Here is a 21,443-nt window from a genome sequence, read left to right as displayed (position 1 = left end):
ATGTAATACCAGCACTTTGGAAGGCTGAGGTGGGCAGATCATTTGAGATCAGGATTTTGAGGCCAGCCTGGCCAACATGGAGAAAACCCGTGCAAATTAAAAATACCAAAACAAATTAAGCCGGATGTGGTGGCCTGCACCTGTAGTTTCAGCTACTCAGGAGGCTGAGGCACGAGAATCGCTTGAACCTCGGAAGTGGAGACTGCAGTGCGCTGAGATTGCACCACTGTACTCCAGCCTGGGCGTTGGAGATTCTGTCTCAACTCACACATACATACATACACACGCACACACACACAACTGAATTTTATCACAATTTACTTCTTAATTCTCTAACAGCGCCAACTATCTGTTCTTTTCTAATTACTGTGACTTCAATAAATAATGCTGCTTCTTTGACGTATACTTTTTTAGTAAGAAAATTCTGCCGGCCAGGCATGGTGGCTCACACCTGCATTCCCACCACTTTGGGAGGCCAAGGTATTGGGAGTATTGTTTGAGGCCAAAGAGTTCAAGACCAGCCTGGGCAACATGGCAAAACCCCATCTCTACAACAACAACAACAACAACAACAAAAATTAAAAATAGCCAAGCATGATGGTGCACACCTGCGGTCCCTGCTACTCAGGACGATGAGGGGGAAGGCTCCCTTGAGCCCAGGAGTTCAGGATGCAGTGAGCTATGATCATGCCACTGTACTCCAGCCTGGGCAACAAACAGAGTGAGATGCTGCCTCTTAAAAAAAAAAAAAGACTGCTGCTCAAATGTAAAATGAAGCTCTAGATTAGATATCATAAAACACAATTGTCTTCTCCAAATCACTCTCACTTAGTTACAGAGGAACTCTCTCTCTTAACTTCCGAGAATGAGAAAATCCCTCCTGACGCCTAGGAGCTGGCCTGGTACTATCACTAGTTCTTGGTCTTAATACAAACAAGCCCTGGCATTCAGATGGAGGCCTCAGTGTTCTCCTGCTGAATAAAACTATTTCACAGAACATCAATATCACATCAAGTCATTCTGTAACCATGATATATCAAGACAAAAACAAATTTATAATCATGTCTGAAAAAAGACAAAACATGATATTGTCCAAGCCAAAATATACCATACAGCACCTTTTCCCAGACAGTGACTGATTACAGCTTTAGTTGTACTCTAATCAACTTCCCTATAGAAAACATTAAGACACCCAATTGAAGACTGCGAAGAAGGCATCAAGCCCAGACGGCGGTGGAAAGGCTGGAGGACACACCTAAACATGTGGAATCCCAATGCTGGGCAGCCAGGGCCAAATCCATATACCCCCAACATCGGGTGCCCTGGAGGTTCCAATCCTGCCCACCCACCAACTATTAACCCACTCTTTCCCCCAGGCCCTGTCCTCCTCCCCTAGGAGCACCCCAGAGCAATCCAGCTTTCCCCCCAGGCAATAAGCATTCCTCCTCCTCTTCCAGCAGTGATTCTGACTGAATACAGGCCCTGGACCCTTCCCTTAAGTCTCACTAGTTCTGCTCTCCCATCAAGCTTCAGATGCCATGTTGTACTGGGGAAAAGTAGCCCTTGTGCTCCCCACCCCCTACCTCCACCTGAGCCTCACCCTGCTGTTAGAGGAAATGGGAAGAGGATTGCCATGGCCTGGCCATCTTGTTTCTGCTTGGATAGATCACATAGCTAATGAATTAGGCAAGGGAGCTATTTTTTGAAGATGATGAACTAAATGATGAAGACAAGTTTGAGATCTGTAAAATGTAATTTTTTACTTCCTGTGATTGGGGAGGTTTGTGGAAATTTAATTATGATGAAAAACCTCTATCTTTTTTGTAATGTTGGCATAGTTGAGGAATTTAGTGGCAAATACATTCCCCAGCAGGCCTTTTGTTGGTTGCACTAACTGCAAGGTTGCTGGGAAGTAGAGTCTGCTTGGTCGATGAGCTGTGACTGCCGTTTTGGAACATTACCTCTCCTCCTTAGCCCAATATGCTGTCTCAGGTCCTATTCAAATAAAGTTACTTCTCCTAGTAAAAAAAAAAAAAAAAAATACCCAATCATAGAATTATTACCCCACTTCTTGGCAGCATCCCATCCAGGGCAAACCATTATTTTCTGAAACCTTCCCAATATCACCAAACAAAAGCCCAAATCCTGTAATTTTTTTTACACCTTCTGCAACCCTCATGAATCCCAATAATATGAGTTTTTGCTCACTATGAAGTAATAAACCCAAACTGTTCAACTGCAAGTGAGTCCCTGGTGGTCTGTGACACGCAGATGTCAACATCCCACTGTCCCAACTTTAAATTAAAGTTGTTTAATTTAAGTCAATAGGAGTCCCTTACTGTTCCTGCACTCTAAAGGCAATGATTACCATACTACAGAATAAAACACTCGAGTTCTGGTCAAAACTAACCGGAAATTGCAAACTCAAATGATAGTTTCCAGAGGATAACAGATGTATGATTTGGACCAGATATAACACAACGAATAATAATGCCTATGCTATGGTAGGCCACAAATGAGGGCACACTCTAGTTAACAGTCTCCATTTATCAAAAGTCTTGGCAGTGGCCAGAAATCACCAGTCTAAACATGGACAGTGTAAAACATGATTTTCTTTCTTTCATTATCTTAAATAAAGTGATTTATTAAAACAGCTGAGCTCAAGCATCAACTACAACGCAGAATGGCAATTTTGGAAATTTAAAACACAAGAGCAAAATACCATAACTTCCCCATCAATCTGTAATATTCTCTTAATTTAACTTCTTTTAGCTTAATGTGAAAAGGCTTTTCCACTAATTTGTCCCCAGTCATCGGATTTTCTCAAGTTAAAAGAAGCTTTCTGCTTTGACCACAAACTTTCAATTCACTCTTCCTGGGCTTTTTAATTCAACTAAAGAGAAATTCCTTGGTTAACCTTGCTAGTATTGCCATATTAGACAGAAAGATCTGAGCTACTCTTTCTGGTTTCTCTGCCTTGTAATCCCTGGCATTTTATTCAGTATGTTCATACAAGACAATTAATAGCTACACGTTTTTCTTTTATCTCCCCTCCCCACCAGCTTTCCCCATCCACCACTTTGACAGAATGTTTTAACCACATCATCCCAGTCTTCCCTACAAGAAAAGTCATTTGAATGCAACAGCAGATCATTTCTCTAATACTGGTTGCTATTTGCATCGGCTGGGATAGCACCTGAGAGAACTTTTTATAACTTTAAAAAGTGTACACGCACATGTATGTTTATTGCAGCACTATTTACAATAGCAAAAACTTAGAACCTACTCAAATGCCCATCAATGACAGACTGGATAAAGAAAATGTGGCACATAATACATCACAGAATACTATGCAGCCATAAAAAAGAAGGGGTTCATGTCCTTTGCCAGGACATGGATAAAGCTGGAAACCATCATCCTCACCAAACTAACACAGGAACAGAAAATCAAACACCGCATGTTCTTGCTCCTAAGTGGGAGGTGAACAATGAGAACACATGGACGCAGGGAGGTGAACATCACACACTGGGGCCTGATGCGGAGTGAAGGGAAAGCAGAGGGATAGCATTAGGACAATGCATGTGAAGCTTAAAACCTAGATGACAGGTTGATAGGCGCAGCAAACCACCATCGCATGTGTATGTCTATGTAACCTGCACGTTCAGCACATGTATCCCAGAACTTAAAGTAAAATTAAATTAAATTAAAAGCATACAGTAAACACAACTCGAGAAAAGAAAGAGAAGAGCAAATTAAGACTCAGAACAAATTAACATTCCAGTTTTATCACAGACTGTAAAAGAAAAAACTGAATTTGTTGATAAATACAAATATTAAATCCCTTAAAATTACGTATTTCCTAGACTGATCCATTTCATGTGTTTAACAAGCTACAGATGAACTAACAAATTTAGATTAAGTCCCCAGTGTAACAACCAGATCAAGCAGAGAAGCAAAGAACAGGGGCCATTTCTTTTTATTCCTAAACCACGCTAACTCAACAAATGAAAAACACTGATAAGAACTACATAAAAAATCAGAAACTGGTCAGGCGTGGTGGCTCACGCCTGTAATCCCAGCACTTTGGGAGGCTGAGGTGGGCAGATCACGAGGTCAGGAGATCGAGACCATTCTAACACAGTGAAACCTTGTCTCTAATAAAAATACAAAAAATTAGCCGCGCATGGTGGTGGGCATCTGTAAGTCCCAGCTACTGGGGAGGCTGAAGCAGGAGAATGGCGTGAACCTGGGAGGCGGGGCTTGCAGTGAGCCAAGATTGCACCACTGCACTCCAGCCTGTGTGACAGAGCGAGATTCCGTCTCAAAAAAAAAAAAAAAAATCAGAAACTATGACAGCCTGAAAGTCAGAATCCTAAAAGCAAGTGCTTTTAAAGAAATACAGTTTGATGATAGGATGAATAACAAAGTATGCCACAAGTTTCCTGCCTCCTTCCAAACAGTGCACAACAGCTAATGAATCTGAAAACTGTACCTAGCATATTATGATAAACTTAAATATTAGACTGAAATGACATAAAAACCTTAAAGGGGAAAACACTAGAGCTTAAATATAAGTAAAACAGTAATAGCTTAAATTGTATTATTACATTTTAATAATTTCAAAATGTTACACTTGTTTAAATGTACTAACCTTTCTTTTAGGCAGTCTATTACCAAATCAAAAATGCAACAAAATTTGAATTTCTCACATCCAGCCACATCAACCTAATATGCATGCTAATATGCAACCTAATATGTGTGCTTTATTAATTTTCTTTTCAACACACCAGAGCTATACAAAAGCATATATATTAGGGTTGAATACTACAGGCTGATTAATATTCGCTCTCTAAAAGTAAAATGGGTTAAACATACCACTTACGACGAATATAAGATAAGGAATTAAAATAACTAGAATTTTTACTTGGCAAGGTAATTTCTGACACTATGATAGTCTCTTGTCTCCTTTCAGCTAGCCTTGTTATGAACAATGAAGTGAAGTTTCACTTAGACATCAAGACTAAAAGGAGAGAAAATACAAGTAACAAGTAAAATGTAAGGGCCGGGCACGGTGGCTCAAGCCTGTAATCCCAGCACTTTGGGAGGCTGAGACGGGCAGATCACGAGGTCAGGAGATCGAGACCATCCTGGCTAACATAGTGAAACACCATCTCTACTAAAAATACAAAAAAATTCACCAAGGGTGGTGGCACGTGCCTGTAATACCAGCTACTTCGGAGGCTGAGGCAGGAGAATGGCATGAACCCGGTAGACAGAGCTTGCAGTGAGCTGAGATCCGGCCACTGCACTCCAGCCTAGGCAACAGAGCGAGACTCTGTCTAAAAAAAAAAAAAAAAAAAAACAAGTAAAATGCAAAAAACTGATTCTGCAAGTTAAATAATAGATGTGGCCCTTTCTATGTGAGGAATCATATAAAAATAACAGACCAATTTAATTTTTAGTCAAATAAACTAAGTCTTATTGGCAACAATAAGTAATAAGTAATGTCATTCCTCCTCGAGGTAGAACACTTAAGTACTTATCCTAAATCTTTTGATCACATAAAGATTATCTCCAATGCCTCAAAAACACTCACAGGTTGAAATAATTGTTTAAAAGTTTTCAGTATAGTAGAAGCAACAACAAAATGCTAAACTAGAAAGGTAAAAGAGCTACTCTGCAGTCTAATAGGTTGCCATAACTCTACGACATGTAATTCTTTAAATAGTTATACAAAAGCCTAGGATATTAATTTAATGACGCTGTAGGGTTAGAACATAGCCATAATTCCACTATTCTCATTTTAGAGTAATAAACATGAGGTTAATCCATTTTCATGAAGCACATATGCAAGTATTTTCATTACTGAGCCAAGCAATATTTCTATATCATAAAGAACGTTAGCAAAGTTTACCCAATACATACAATTCCAAATGCGTAAGATTTTAAATCAATACCCAAATTATCGAGTCCCTTTCCTTATACCTTAACAACTCCCATTTAAAAAGACCAGAAAGATACTCCTTTATGATGAAAAGGTAGATGTGATGACTTCTAAAGTGACAATAATTCTAGAATTCTGTAATACTCTGGATTAATTTATCTGTCAACATATGTAGAGATACTCCTTTAGGATGAAAAGGTAGACGTGATGACAACTAAAGTGACAATAATCCTAGAATTCTATAATACTCTGGATTATCTGTCAACATCCGTAGAGATCTCATGGTAATCCAGTTTATTTACTTTGGAATGTATCAGGCACCACCAGGCACTATACTAAGTACTAGGGATGGAAACACAAATTTCACACTGCCCTCAAGGAAAGGTCTGAAACGGCAGACATTCAGCCTGAATAAAATAATGAGGGGAAAAGTCACACAAATCAAAAGCCAACTGATCTAAACTCTTCAAAAATGGAAACTTTCATGAAAATCATCAGCAAACTGTTCCTGATTTAAAAGCACCAGAGACACAACAACTATAGGCTTTACATGATCTTTAACTTGAGAGGAGGGATATGGAGAAGGGGCCTAAAGAATTTAAAAGAGCATTATTAGGCAACAGGGGAAATATGATGTTAAATTTCTCGAGAGTGATGATGATGATGTGGTTATTCTGATTCCCCTGTTCTTAGGGGATGTATATTCAAACATTTAGGAGTGAAGACAAGATGCCTCCAACTTAAATTTAAATAAGCTTAGCAAAAAGACTTTTGCTGTTTTTATTTATTCATTTATTTATTTATTTATTTATTTATTTATTTATTGAGACAGAGTCTCACTCTTGTCCCCCAGGCTGGAGTGCAATGGCAAGATCTCGGCTCACTGCCACCTCTGCCTCCCAAGCTCAAGCAATTCTCCTGCCTCAGACTCCCGAGTAGCTGGGATCATAGGTGTCTGCCACCACGCCTGGCTAATTTTTTGCATTTTTAGTAGAGACGGGGTTTCACCACATTCACCAGGCTGGTCACAAACTTCTGACCTCAGGTGATCTGCTCACCCTGGCCTCCCAAAATGCTGGGATTACAGGGGTGAGCCACTGCGCACAGCCAAAAAGACATTTTATATAAGCAATGATACGCATATATCTTTTTCCTGAACATATTTAAATTCATATAAATGAAAAAGAGAAGTAAGACAAAAGTAACAAAATGCTAACAACTGGTGAAGCCATGCACGTTCTTTCAGCTTTTACATAGGTTTCTTATTTGAGCACAATTTTTTTTTTTTTTTGAAACAGGGTCTTGCTCTATTTTCCAGGCTGGAGTGCCATGGCATGATTACAGCTTACCACAGTCTTGACTTCCCAGGCTCAAACAATCCTCCCACAACAGCCTGAAGTAGTCGGAACCACAGGCACATGCCACCATGCGCAGCTAAGTTGATGATTTTTGGTAGAAACAAGGTTTTGCTATGTTGCCCAGGCTGGTCTCAAACTCCTGAGCTCAAGAGATCCTTCCACCTTGACCTCCCAAAGTGCTGGGATTACAGATGTGAGCCACTGGGCCTGGCCAAAAATTTTTAAGATAGCTAGATAAAAAGCAGGACACCACTATGAATGAATCCAATCTAAATAAAAATTAAACAATAAATTTATTAAAAATACAAATAGCCCTAAAGTTAAACAGCTCAATAACAAAAGGTAAAATAAAATACAGTACTATCTTTAAAGGTAAAGTTTATTAGTTATTGTGAACTGAAGGTCAGTACAGCACTAACCACTATAACCTTCACTTTAACCTAGAATGAATATAATAAATAAATCCTTAAAACAGATTTTATTCCTTAAAACAGAAGTCCTGATTTTATCATAATCCTATAAAACATACATTTTGATGATCTGCAACTAAAATAAATAGAATTTAATAAGTGGAGACATATATATATATATATATATATATATTTTTTTTTTTTTTTTTGGAGAGTCTTGCTGTGTCGCCCAAGCTAGAGTACAGTAGCACAATCTTGGCTCACTGTAACCTCCGCCTCCTGGGGTTCAAGTGATTCTCATGCCTCAGTCTCCAACTAGCTAGGACTACAGGCACACGCCACCACAACTGGCTAATTTTTGCATTTTTGGTAGAGACAGGGTTTCACCATGTTGGCTAGGCTGGTCTTGAACTCCTGACCTCAAGTGATCTGCCCGCCTCAGCCTCCCAAAGCGCTGAGATTACAAGTGTGAGCCAACATAACTTTGTGTGTGTGTGTGTGTGTGTGTGTGTGTGTGTGTAGACAGACCCCTGGTTAATTAGCTTGCCAAAGTTAACTGTTAATTATGAAAACAGGATGACTTCTAATAAGCCCTAAATGCTTCATAGTAAGTCCTAAAATCTAGGAAAACTTACAGGAGAAGGATTACTTCTGGATACTCATATCATTAGGACAAAGCTAAAAGCTGTGGAATATGATTACTACAAAACTGCTGGCACTGTTGCACTAACTTGGTGGGACTTGTTTATAAACTTTATTTCCCCAATTCGTATTAAGAAGTATTATATGACAGTATTTAGTGTTTGTGAAAGTCCTGTATTTGGTCAGACCATTTAAAATTTATCCTCGGGTGATTCTTTTTTGTAATTATAAAAGAAACACACGCTCATTCTAAAAATTTCAAGGGCTGATTTTTCTCTCCTTCTGAGGTAATAAGGACTTAACATTTTAGAATATATCTTCCATACTTAGTATCAAACTAAACATACTAAATAAGATACTTGGCCTTGTTAATAATTTCAACATATATATAAATGTGATATATCATATTAACAAAATGAAGGAAAAAAAGCTCTCAAAGGATGCAGAAAAAGCATTTGACAAAATTCAATGTCCTTTGATAATAAACTCTCAACAAATCAGGTATAGACGGAAAGCACCTCAACACAATAAAGGCCATATGTGACAAATCCACAGCTCACATCATACTTAACAACGAAAAGTTAAAAGCTTTTCCTCTAAGATCTGGGACAAGGTAAGGATGCCTATTCCTGCCACTTCTTTTCAACGTTGTACTTAAGTCCTACCCAGAGAAAGAAATAAAAGGATTCCAAATTAGAATAGGAGAAACTGAAATGTCCCTATCTGCAGACAATATAACCTGATATATAGAAAACCCTAAAGACTCCAACCAAAATACTGGTAGAATTCAGTAAACTTGCAGGATACAAAAATCAACATACAAAAATCAGTAGCATTTTTATATACTAACAAACTATATGAAAAGGTTATTAAGAAAACAATCCCATTTATAATAGCTACCAAAAAAATAAAATACTTAGGAATAAATTTAACAAAATAGGTAAATGACACACACACTGAAAACTACAGAACATTCGATGAAAAAAATTGAAGCAGCACAATAAATGGAAAGAAATCTTGTGTTCAATGGACTTGAAAATTAATATTGTTAAAATGTCCATACTACCCAAAGTGGTCTACAGATTCAACCCAATCCCTACCAAAATTCCAATGACATTTTTCATAGACAAAGAAAAAAACAATCCTACGATTCATATGGAGCCACAAAAGACTGAATACCCAAAGCAACGGTGAACAAAAAGAACTAAACTGCAGGCATCACACCTGACTTCAAAATATGCTACAAAGCAACCATAATCAAAGCAGCATGGTAATGACATGAATACAGACAGACCAATGGAATGAAATAGACAGTCCAAAAATAAATCCATGTATTTTGTCAATTATTTTTTGACAAGGGTGCCAAGAACACATACATAATGGGTAAAGGACAGTCTCTTCAATAAATAAAGGACAGTGTTGGGACAACTGGACATCCACATGTGGAATGAAATTATACTCTTATCTTACACCGTATAAAAAATCAACTCAAAATGGATTAAAGACTTAACTGTAACACCTGAAAGTATTAAAAAAAAAACCACTAGAAAAAAATATAGGAGAAAAGCTCCATGACATTCCAGAGCCTGGCAATGGGTTAAACAATTTTTTTAATATCACCCCAAAAGCACAGGCATAAAAAGCAAAAACAGACAAATGGGATCACACCACACAGAACAGCTCCTGTACAGCCAAAGAAACAACAGAGTAAAGAAACAGCCTATGGAGTGGGAGAAAATGTTTGCAAGCTATACATCTGAGAAGGGGTTAGTATTTAAAATATGTAAGAAACTGAAAAACCTCAATAACAAGAAAACAAGTAATCTGACTTAAAAATCAGCAAATGACCTGAATAGATGGTTTTCAACAAAAGACATACAAATGACCAACAGGTAAATGAAAAATGTTCAACATCATTAATCACCAGGGAAATGCAGATTAAATCTACAGTGAGATACGACCTCACACTTGTTAGAATGAGTAAAAAGACCAAAGATAAGTGCTGATGAGGAAGTTGAGAAAAGGGAATGCTTGCACACTGTTGGTGGGGATGTAAATTAGTATAGCCACTATGGAAAACAGTATGGAGGGTTCTCAAAAAATTAGAACTACCACAAGATCCAGCAATCCCACTACTGGATATGTATCAAAGTGAATGAAATCAGTATGCTGAAGAAATATTTAGACTCCTATGTTCATTACAGCCCTATTCACAATAGCCAAGACAGGGAATCAACCTAAGTGTCCATCAATGGATGAATGAATAAAGAAAATATGATATACACAATGGAATACTATTCAGCCTTTAAAAAGAAGAAAATCCTGTTAATTTGCAGTAACATGGATAAACCTGGAGGACATTATGTTAAGTAAAACAAGCCAGGAACAGAAAAAAAAAAAATACCACATAAGCTCACTTACATATGGCATCTTGCAGAGGCAGAGGCAGAGTAGCATGGTGGTTACCAGGGGCTGGGGATGGGGAAGCAGGGATGGAGGATTGGAATATGTTGTTCAAAGGATATAAAATTTCAGTTTGACAGGAGAAATAAGTACAAGAGATCTATCCTGCAACATGATGACCACAATTAAAAATGTAAAAACAAACCAAAAAAACCCCTTACATTTATTCTCCACGTGCTTTAAGCTATGACAGATTTTATGTATACATATTAAACAAATTCTAAGCCAAGGCTATAACATTTAATTTTACTGTATTTGATACAAAACAGGTGGCAAAACTTGTAAAGTGGGGCAACTATCTTTACATAAAATATTCTTAGATGAAGTTCATATTAATATATTAGATTTAACTTATTTTTATATTCTTATTTTTGAAAACTCAATAGAAATCTTAGTAATGAAACATGTTCCCAAGTGCAAAAAATTATGGGCAAAAAAACCCCTTACCATTCTTGCTGACATCCAGTTCCCTGAGATTAATAAGGTTTGCAATGGATGCTGGTAACGTTGTTAAATCATTGTCTGGCAAACTCAGTTTGTGTAAAGACTGACAGTTAAAAAGTTGCTATTGAAAAAAGGGAGGAAAGAATGTCAATTATATATATCTTTAACTATTTCATGAACTTTTATACATATAAATAATATCAGCCATATTAAAACTGAATGAGTTTTAACTTATACTAATACCAGGAAAGATGTCTCCTTGTTCTCGTTACGCTATTATAGATATGAATACAACTGAACCATTCACATTAATTTATATCTTCATACTTCTACCTTAAGCAAAATGCACTTAGTGAGAGTAAGTATATAGCTGTATTCTCTGTTGAGTTAGTACAAAAAATAAGTGGCTATTAAATGTGATCAACTCTGGAGCTTGTCTTTCAAGCAATCTTATTCCAAAATGAAAGTCCTATTTAAGAAGAATATTCTTCTAAAAATGTAAAAGTGTTAGGTATGATAAGATATAAATGATTCAGTTATTTGCACTGTTGTAGCAAAACTTTCCCTTTCCAACAAAACCCCTAAACCAAGACTCTACTGGTGGTGATCAGAGGAGGAGACAAATTTTGGTCTTCCATATTCTCTAGAACTAGCTACGGAAGATAAACTGCCTGCTGAAGAACAACATATAAAGAAGAACAGTGAATTACCCTACCACAACCTAGGTTTCTAGTTCATAAATATGTGACCAACAACCTTTAATTTTTATCCACAGCCATATAAAGATTTCTCTGTAAGATAACCCCTAGGATAGCAGTGGCTTTCAAAATGTTCTTACTGACCACCAGAAAAAAACCTGTTGCGTACCATCATCCAGTATGTATATACACACAAATCTAAAATATTTTCATGAAACAATGGCTATATACAACACACTCTGTTCTCTATTTTTTATAATGAAGGCTGCAAGAATACATATAAGATGTTCATTAAATTTGAATTTCAGATAAATAATTTTTTAGCACAAGTATATCCCACAATTATATGGAACACACTTACACTAACAAATTATTCCTTGTTTATTTGAAAATTCTAATTTATTTATTTATTTATTTATTTATTTATTTTTTTGAGACGGAGTTTCGCTCTGTCGCCCAGGCTGGAGTGCAGTGGCCAGATCTCAGCTCACTACAAGCTCCGCCTCCCGGGTTCACGCCATTCTCCTGCCTCAGCCTCCCGAGTAGCTGGGACTACAGGCACCTGCCACCTCGCCCGGCTAGTTTTTTGTACTTTTTAGTAGAGACGGGGTTTCACCATATTAACCAGGATGGTCTCGATCTCCTGACCTCGTGATCCGCCCGTCTCGGCCTCCCAAAGTGCTGGGATTACAGGCTTGAGCCACCGCGCCCGGCCAAAAATTCTAATTTAATTGTCCTATATTTCCTAATTCTCACAGTCCAAATTTATGGTTCTTTTTTCAAAATGCTACCCATACATACTAAATTGATTTTATGAGCTACCAATGGGTCTCTACATAGTTTTAAAAACACTGCTGTTTGGGTGGCAAAATTATAGCAATTTAATTGGTATAGGATAATAAGAGGAGAAATTGATATAGGATAATAAGAGACTGGGATTTAAGAAGAAAAAGTACACTGAAAAAAGTTTGGTGAAAAAAAAACAAGGTGATAACTTGAGAAGGTGTTTCATGGCAACAAACTTTCTCCTTTCAGTTGTTACTAGACTTCAGAAATTTAAGTCCTCCAAAACCTTTTCAAACAAATTATAAATGGAGGAAAACAATAACTGTATGAACCCAAAAAAAGCTGTTTAACAATAAAATTATGATATGGTAAAAGGACAATTACCCTCAATTATAACAATGCACATTAACGTCTTACGAAAAGTCGAAAAAGACAGCATTAATTTCAATTATTGGTCTAGTCAAATCTACTGACTCCAGAAATTATTTAGTCTCATTATTTACCTCAATGGCTACAATGCAACTAAAATTAAATACAAAATTTTACGTTATCTGCACAAGTATAAAAGCAATTAACTTGAAGAAATACAAGTTTAAAAATCGACTTTTAAAAATATGAATTGTGCGGCATACTCTAAGATACAATTAAACCAAAAAATTCAAACACCACACAAACATATTGGCAACTTTATAGCAATATTAGGAATATCATATTTCTAGGTATAAAATAAGATACAATTAAACCAAAAAATTCAAACACCACACAAACATATTGGCAACTTTATAGCAATATTAGGAATATCATATTTCTAGGTATAAAAATAACCAAAGGTAATTCTTGAAAGAAAGTATTAGCATACCTTTGGAAGCTCTTCAATCTGATTAGCATCTAAATAGAGCTCCTCCAAGGTTTTTTCAAAAGTAAAAATCTCTTTCGGAACTTGCTCTAAGCTGCAGTGAGAATAATCAAGAGTAGTGACAGTCTCCTCTTCCCCTCGTAGACAGCGACATGGTACCAACCGCACAAACAAACTTCGTTTTGTAGTCATTTTTAGACACTGCAATATTCGAATAAAAAGAAATTAAAAACATACATACTACAATGGTTTTTCAGAACAAATCATTCCCATTTATCACAATTCATATGTCACAGATAAACACTTCTCCCGCCACTATACAAGCACAATGGAACCCATTTAACATTGCTTTAATACCCACATTTATAGCTACTGGATTTCAAATTAAACTCAAGCTCTATAGTACTTCACAAAACAATCCATGAAGTAGCCATTTACATGCTTCTTCAAAAACTGTGCTTTGAGGCCGGGCGCAGTGGCTCACGCCTGTAATCCCAGCACTTGGGAAAGCTGAGGCAGGCAGAACACAGGTCAGAAGATCGAGACCATCCCGGCTAACACGGTGAAACCCCATCTCTACTAAAAATACAAAAAATTAGCTGGGCAAGGTGGTGGGCGCCTGTAGTCCCAGCTACTCGGGAGGTTGAGGCAGGAGAATGGCGTGAACCCAGGAGGCGGACCGTGTAGTAAGCTAAGATCATGCTACTGTACTCCAGCCTGGGCAACAGAGTGAGACTCCGTCTCAAAAAAACAAACAAACAAAACTGTGCTTTGAGTCTGCTTCTTACTTCTCAACAAAAAAAACTCTAATAAGACAAAGATTTTTTATTTAATTTTACTTAATTTCTGACTCTAAGAGTTCTACGTGTCTTCATTAAGGACTTGATTAAGTGCAGTTCTGAGTAGGAAGTGGGAATGCAAAGATACTTTCAGGTCTTCTTAAACAGCCATCAGGGATCAATCACCCTATAACCTTCCCATGAAAAGTCAAAGTTTCCACATGAAAATTCCCACCTACTCCAAGTATATTTTGCTTAAATTAAATATGGGCCCTATAGTTTTTCTAAAGAACTTACATGTCTGAAATGTGTTTAAGGTTACACACTGGTGCAAAACTTGCTTAAATAAATAACAGATTTCAAATTAATTGAGGGAAAAGGCCAATTCTGAATTAGTGAACATTCTCAGGGCCAACTTTATTAAGTACACAATGTATATACATAGGTTAATTCTAACTACGCTAAGATTATATTAGCAAAGTAAGATTATATTTGCACAAGTAATAAAGCAATTAACTTGAAGAAATAAAAGTTTAAAAATCAACTTTTAAAAATTTGAATTGTGCGGCATACTCTAAGATAAAATTAAACCAAAAAATTCAAACACCACACAAATATACTGGCAACTTTATAGCAATATTAGGAGTAAATAAAATAAATAAAAATGATAATTAGTGTTATCAATTCTTTCTATGTAAAACAATCTATTCTTGCTGTAGTCAGAAGATTCCATTAGAGTATTAGATTACCTCTAACCAGGACCAAGACTAGGTTAAGGCCAGTGAGGTCTCAGGCACAAAATATAAGGAGGTATCAAAAAATTCAGTAATCAAGATAAATACAATATCTTAATATAATGTTTTAAAAATACAGATTACTGAAAAAGAATCCATGTATAAACCAAATGTCCAATGTTAAAACAAAAACGGGATCTGGTATTAGCGATTTTTCCTTTTGCCTCAAGCTGTAACAGGGATCTGCAAGGCACTGCTTCTAATTCGTCTGCTTCATATTATACGGTATTTTAGAAGTGACAAAGAGTAAGATATGTATTTCCCTTGCAATCTTTTTAAAAAATTGGCTATTCTAGGCCGGGCCACCGCAGTGGCTCACACGTGTAATCCTAACACTTTGGGAGACCAAGGCAGGCGGATCACTTGAGGTCAGGAGTTTGAAACCAGCCTGGCCAACATGGCGAAACCCCATCTTTACACAAAAAAATTAGCCGGGCGTGGTGGCACATGCCTGTAATCCCAGCTAGGGAGGCTGAGGCAGGATAACTGCTTGAACCCGGGAGGCGGAGGCTGCAGTGAGCCGAGATGGTGCCACTGCACTCCAGCGCAAGCAGCACAAGACTCCGCCGCAAAAAAAAAAAAAAAAAAAAAAAAAAAAATTTTTTTTTAAACTATACTTAATCACTCTATACCAGGCACTGTGCTAAGTTCTTTAGATAAACTATATGCAGACTCTCATTTCATTGTCACTACAACTTTCTTTTTCTTTTTTTTTTTTTTTGAGACGGAGTCTCCCTCTGTCGCCCAGGCTGGAGTGCAGTGGCCGGATCTCGGCTCACTACAAGCTCCGCCTCCCGGGTTCACGTCATTCTCCTGCCTCAGCCTCCTGAGTAGCTGGGATTACAGGAGCCTGCCACCACGCCCGGCTAATTTTTTTGTATTTTTAGTAGACGGGGTTTCACCGCGTTAGCCAGGAGAGTCTCAATCTCCTGACCTCGTGATCCGCCTGTCTTGGCCTCCCAAAGTGCTGGGATTATAAGCGTGAGCCACCGCGCCCAGCCTACTTACTCAATCACTCCATACCAGGCACTGTGCTAAGTTCTTTAGATAAACTATATGCAGACTCTCATTTCATCGTCACTACAACTTTCTAAGATATGTACTGTTATCTGCATTTTTCCATGAAAAAATTGAGTCTGTGCTCTTCCATACCATAATAATACATACTTGAAAGGAGGTGCTTTTTTTTTTTTTTTTTTTTTTTTTGAGACGGAATCTCACTCTGTCGCCCAGGCTGGAGTGCAGTAGCTGGATCTCAGCTCACTGCAAGCTCCCAAGTATCAGTAAATCTTCGCTACATACTCCTCCTTCAGAATTTAAAAAAAGAAACTAAGATGTCAAACATTAAATGTTTCCATCTAAAATCTTTGTCAACAAATAAATATCCATAAAAGTTTACTACTTAGTAACAATCTGTTTATATTAAGGCATATTTTATCAATAAGAATAAACAGTTCATCTAATAAGAAGATTTTAATTGCCAGAAGAGAATTTAGATTTTTACCTATGTACTTGAGATCATTTAAAAAATTCCAAAAATGAATACAAAATTTCTTGTTCTAAACATTTTAATACAACTGATACTGAGTTAGGAGGACACTTAAGAATGGGAAAGAATTCTATCTGCTAGGTCCAGTATGGTAGCCACTAGACACATGTGGCTATTTAAACTTACTATTAAAAGCTAAATCAAATAAAATTTAAAATTCAGTTTATTAGTCACACGTTTAAATGCTTAATGGCCACTGGACCATACTGGGTCCAAATATATAAAGATAACATATAAAGATGTAGGGCACTTGAGGTATAAGGCAATTTATAGGGTCAAGTAATTGTTAATGGAGATATAACAATTTCCAAGTTTTTTTCTGTAGAGCTAATCATGTTGCAGACAGACAAACAGAAATTGTAGAACTTCTCTGAAAGGAGAACTAACTCAGAAAAGGAAGATTAGATGTTGGGGTCTAGGAAGCTAAATAGAGCTTACGTCTCAAAGGAAAACTTTCTGTGAACAGAGACTACAAAGAGAGCAATTTAGACCTCAGATGAAATTCAGTGGGCCTGGTGCCAATATAAAAATGAGCGCCAAATCTAGATAGGCCTGCAAGTGCAAGTGGTATAGACTAAGAACTGCTGACTGATAAGAAAGGTTGAAAACCTTAATTCTTGAGGGCAGAGGAGGAAAGTAACCTATGAAAGAGAAGTAAATCAGTAACAGTACCCAGAGAGTGATTCTCCTTTACAGAATAACACAAGGAAGTAATCCAAAAGGAAGAAAGCCTAGCCTGATCGGAACTGAATTGATCAACATGGGAACTGCTAATTAGAATTTCAGGTATGTCATAAGGAAGAGCCACTTTATAAATCAGAAGTAATACTGTATATATAAGAATCTTCTAATCACAATGGAGAAGAAAGTGTCGACCCAGAATAATAAGCTTTTTTTTTTTTTTGGCAACAGGGTCACACTCTGTCACCCAGACTGGAGTGCAGTGGTGTGATCTTGGCTCACTGCAGCCTCGATCTCCCAGGCTCAAGCGATCCTCCCACCTCAGCCTCCCAAGGGTACTACCATGCCACCAGCCACCACACCCAGCTAATTTTTGTAATTTCTACAGAGATGGGGGTTTCGCCATGTTGCCCAGGCTGGTCTCAAACTCCTGCACTGACCTCCCAAAAGTGCTGAGATTAGAGGCGTGTGCCACTGTAACTGGCTGCTGAAAACTTTCTACCAAAAGAAATTGAAGTTACTTACCACCGGGTTGAATTTATCTCCCTGATGTTTCTTAATTGAGCCAACATTCTATGGAAAGCCAAAAAAAAAAAAAAAAATTAACAATAAAAATGGATCCTTATGACTTTAAGGAACATCTCTTTTAATACCTCATTTATATAAAAGTTAAATTAAACTTCTCAAAAATTAACCTCTGTAAACTGAAAATAGTTAAGACCAAATAGTCACACCAAAATATTAGCCTCTTAAAAACACACACACAAGTGTATGCACACACATACACATATTTACTAGCTTCTAAATAAATGACTAGCTTTTTTTTTTTAAGAGACTGGGTCTCACTCTGTCACCTAGGCTGGAGCCCAGTGACACAAACATGGCTCACTGCAGCTTCAAACTCCTGGGCTCAATCAATCCTCCCACCTCAGCCTCCTGAGTAGCTAGGACTACAGGTATACACCACCATACCCAGCTAATTTTAAAATTATTTTTAGAGACAGAGTCTCACTATGTTGACCATGCTGGTCTTGAACTCCTGGCCTTAAGCAATTCTTCCACCTCAGTCTCCCAACGTGCTGGGATTACAAACGTGAGACACTGCACCCAGCCAAATGGCTATCTTTACAGTGGATAGTCTTCATACATTTATAAACTATTGAGAGGCCTCATTATATAAATAAATACTCTTTCACCTACCACTAAAATGCCATTAATTTGAACTTACTGGGAAATAATTTTCCAAGCAAATAAACTCGGCCAATTATATCTTAGTAATTTTTCATAGTTCTATGTGGCAGGCACTGTTAACTGTTCATGGATTTATTTCCCCTTCTAATTTTTTTTTTTTTTTTTTTTTTTTGAGACGTATCACTCTGTTGCCCCGGATGGAGTACAGTGGTGCAATCTCAGCTCACTGCAACATCTGCTTCCTGGGTTCAAGCAACTCTCCTGCCTCAGCCTGCCGAGTAGCTGGGATTACAGGTGTGCGCCACAGCTGGCTAACTCTTTTTTTAGTATAGACGGGGTTTTGCCACGTTGGCCACGCTGGTCTCAAACTCCTGACCTCAAGTGATCCACCTGCCTTGGCCTCCCAAAGTGCTGGGGTTACAGGCGTGAGCCACCATGCCTGGACTTTTTTTTTTGAGACAGGATCTTGTTCTGTCACCCAGGCTAGAATGCAGTGGCACAATCATGGCTCACTTCAGTGTCGACCTCCTGGGCTCAAAGGATCCTCCAGCCTTAGACTCTTGAGTGGGTGGGACTACAAGCATCCACCACCACAGCCAGGTACCCTTTTTTTCTTTTCTTTTTTTCTTTTGTGTGTGTGTGTGTGTGTAGAGACAGAGTCTAACTATGTTGCCCAGGCTGGTCTCAAACTCCTGGCTCAAGCAATCCTTCCACCCACCTCAGCCTCCCAAAGTGCTGGGTTTACAGGTGTGATCTGGCCTTCCTTTCAAGACTCTAGATTATTCAGGGCAGTAAGGGGCCCAGCTCAATTACCACTTTTGAGCTTTCCATGCCTGGAGGGGTCACCAAGAAATGGGTAACACAGTGAAAATCAAAGGCTTATATTCTGAAGTCTGCTTTGGTGGTGAAATGCGGGTTCATTCTGGAAAAACATTTGCTTTCCTGATAAATCAGAGCAAATATGTCTGACACCACCACTCTCCCATTTTTCTAGCCTTGTATGTGTTCACAGTATCTAGTGCTGTAACAACCATCCTATTACCATAAGTCAACAAGCATGAGGATTAATAAATAACCAGCCAATAAATAAGACTGACAGAGGAAAAAAACAAAACAAGCTGGAGTTTCAAATAGCACTGCTGAGCAGCTGAATTAATGCTAACTATTCTCTATTTCTGGATTTCTTGGTATGTGGGAAAACTAATTCCCTTATTTGCTTAAATTATTGCTATGTTTTCTGTACTTGCAGCCAACACATTCCAAAGTGAGACAGCTTAATAAATAATACTCTTAATAAAAAGTGCATACATCATAAATCATCTTTTTCTTAAAAACTCAAGAGTGATATCCATTTATGTGTTTCAGAATTTCAGAATTGCCCTAAATACATCAAACTATTTGTCGCTATGCCAAATGGTATAGGACTAACGTGTTTAACGTGTGTGTTTAACGTTCTCTAAGAATTCTACATATACTGCATGCCACAAAAAATAACAACAGCAACGACGAAGCTGTGTGTACAGCAAGCAAAGTTTGCCACCAAGTCTTCTGTCACTCATACATACTCCCAGATATGACAGTCTGGTGGAATGGAGCTGCCAGTAAACTGAAATGGAATAAGACCATGGTAGGAGCAGGGCAGAGAGAAGAGAGATGCTTGTATTCAAAAACTTTAGTTTGAAATACTTGAAAGATATCTGAGTAGGACATTGAGTAAGCAGCTAGATACAGGCATTCAGAGATGTGGGAAGAGATCCAAGCTGTGGATATAAATTTGAAAGTCATCTGCTTATAGATGATATTTAAAGCAATGAAATTAGATGAGATCATCAAGGGCATGAGGGCAGACAGAAAAGAGAATAGGTTCAATGGTTGAGCCCCAAAACATTATAGACCAGCAAAGGACACTGAAGAGAAGCAGTCAAGTGAAGCAAAAGAGACACTCTACTCCGACAGAAAAAGTGTGATATTCTAAAAGCCAGGTGGAAAAAAAAAAATGTTTCAAGGAGGAAGATGTTATCACCTCTGTTAATAAGGACTTAGAATGGCCATTGTGTATTAATGTGAAAGTCATCGATTATCTTGACAAAATCACCTCTAGTTGGTGGGGCAAAACACTACTTGGAAGGGATTCAAGAAAGAGCAGAAGAACTAGAACAGACAACTCAGGTAGTTTTGCTATATAAAACATTAGAAAAATAAAGTAGTCGCCAGACCCGAATATGAATGAAGAGCTACAACAGTAGATTTGTAGGCAGATAGATAGAAATAATCTAGTAGAGAAAAAGAGGAGCTCATTGATAATTTTCATAAGCAGGATTTGGGCAACCATTCATAGACTGCCCTAGTAAACTCTGCCACCAATTTAAAAAGCTGCTCATGAGGAAGAAAAACAAATCTTGGCTGTAACTGCAACTAGCTACTTAATATTCACTCATTGTTTTTGAAAAATACAGATACTATACCCTCTCCCTAGAGATTCTGATTTACTAAATTAGGTACAGTATAAAACTCAAAATTCTTTGTCTTAAACAAAATGTTGGGCCGGGTGTGGTGGCTCACGCCTGTAATCCCAGCACTTCGGGAAGCTGAGGCAGGTGGATCACGAAGTCAGGAGATTGAAACCAGCCTGGCCAACATGGTGAAACCCCATCTCTACTAAAAATACAAAAATTAACTGGGTGTGGTGGTACACACCTGTAATCCCAGCTACTCAGGAAGCTGAGGCGAGAGAATTGCTTGAACCCGGGAGGCGGAGGCTGGAATGAGCCAAGGTCGCGCCACTGTACTACAGCCTGGGCAACAGAGACTCCATCTCAAAACAACAACAACAACAAAATGTCATGTG

General features: G+C 37.9%; 1 protein-coding gene across 5 annotated transcripts in view; it reads right to left on the bottom strand.

The window, feature by feature from the left end:
• ERBIN (erbb2 interacting protein) overlaps window positions 1–21,443 on the bottom strand; it is a 160,068-nt gene that overhangs the window by 73,246 nt on the left and 65,379 nt on the right. For all 5 annotated transcript variants that reach the window (XM_025387460.1, XM_025387461.1, XM_025387464.1 and 2 more), the window contains 3 exons: window positions 17,930–17,977; window positions 13,605–13,802; window positions 11,265–11,382 (listed from right to left, as the gene is read on the bottom strand). In XM_025387460.1, the coding sequence (XP_025243245.1) occupies window positions 11,265–11,382; window positions 13,605–13,793 (307 nt within the window). In that variant the 5' untranslated portion in view covers window positions 13,794–13,802; window positions 17,930–17,977. The remainder of the gene's footprint in view (window positions 1–11,264; window positions 11,383–13,604; window positions 13,803–17,929; window positions 17,978–21,443) is intronic.

Source organism: Theropithecus gelada, chromosome 6, assembly GCF_003255815.1.
Source record: "Theropithecus gelada isolate Dixy chromosome 6, Tgel_1.0, whole genome shotgun sequence".
Taxonomy (NCBI): Eukaryota; Metazoa; Chordata; class Mammalia; order Primates; family Cercopithecidae; genus Theropithecus; species Theropithecus gelada.
This window is presented reverse-complemented; position numbering and strand designations above follow the sequence as displayed.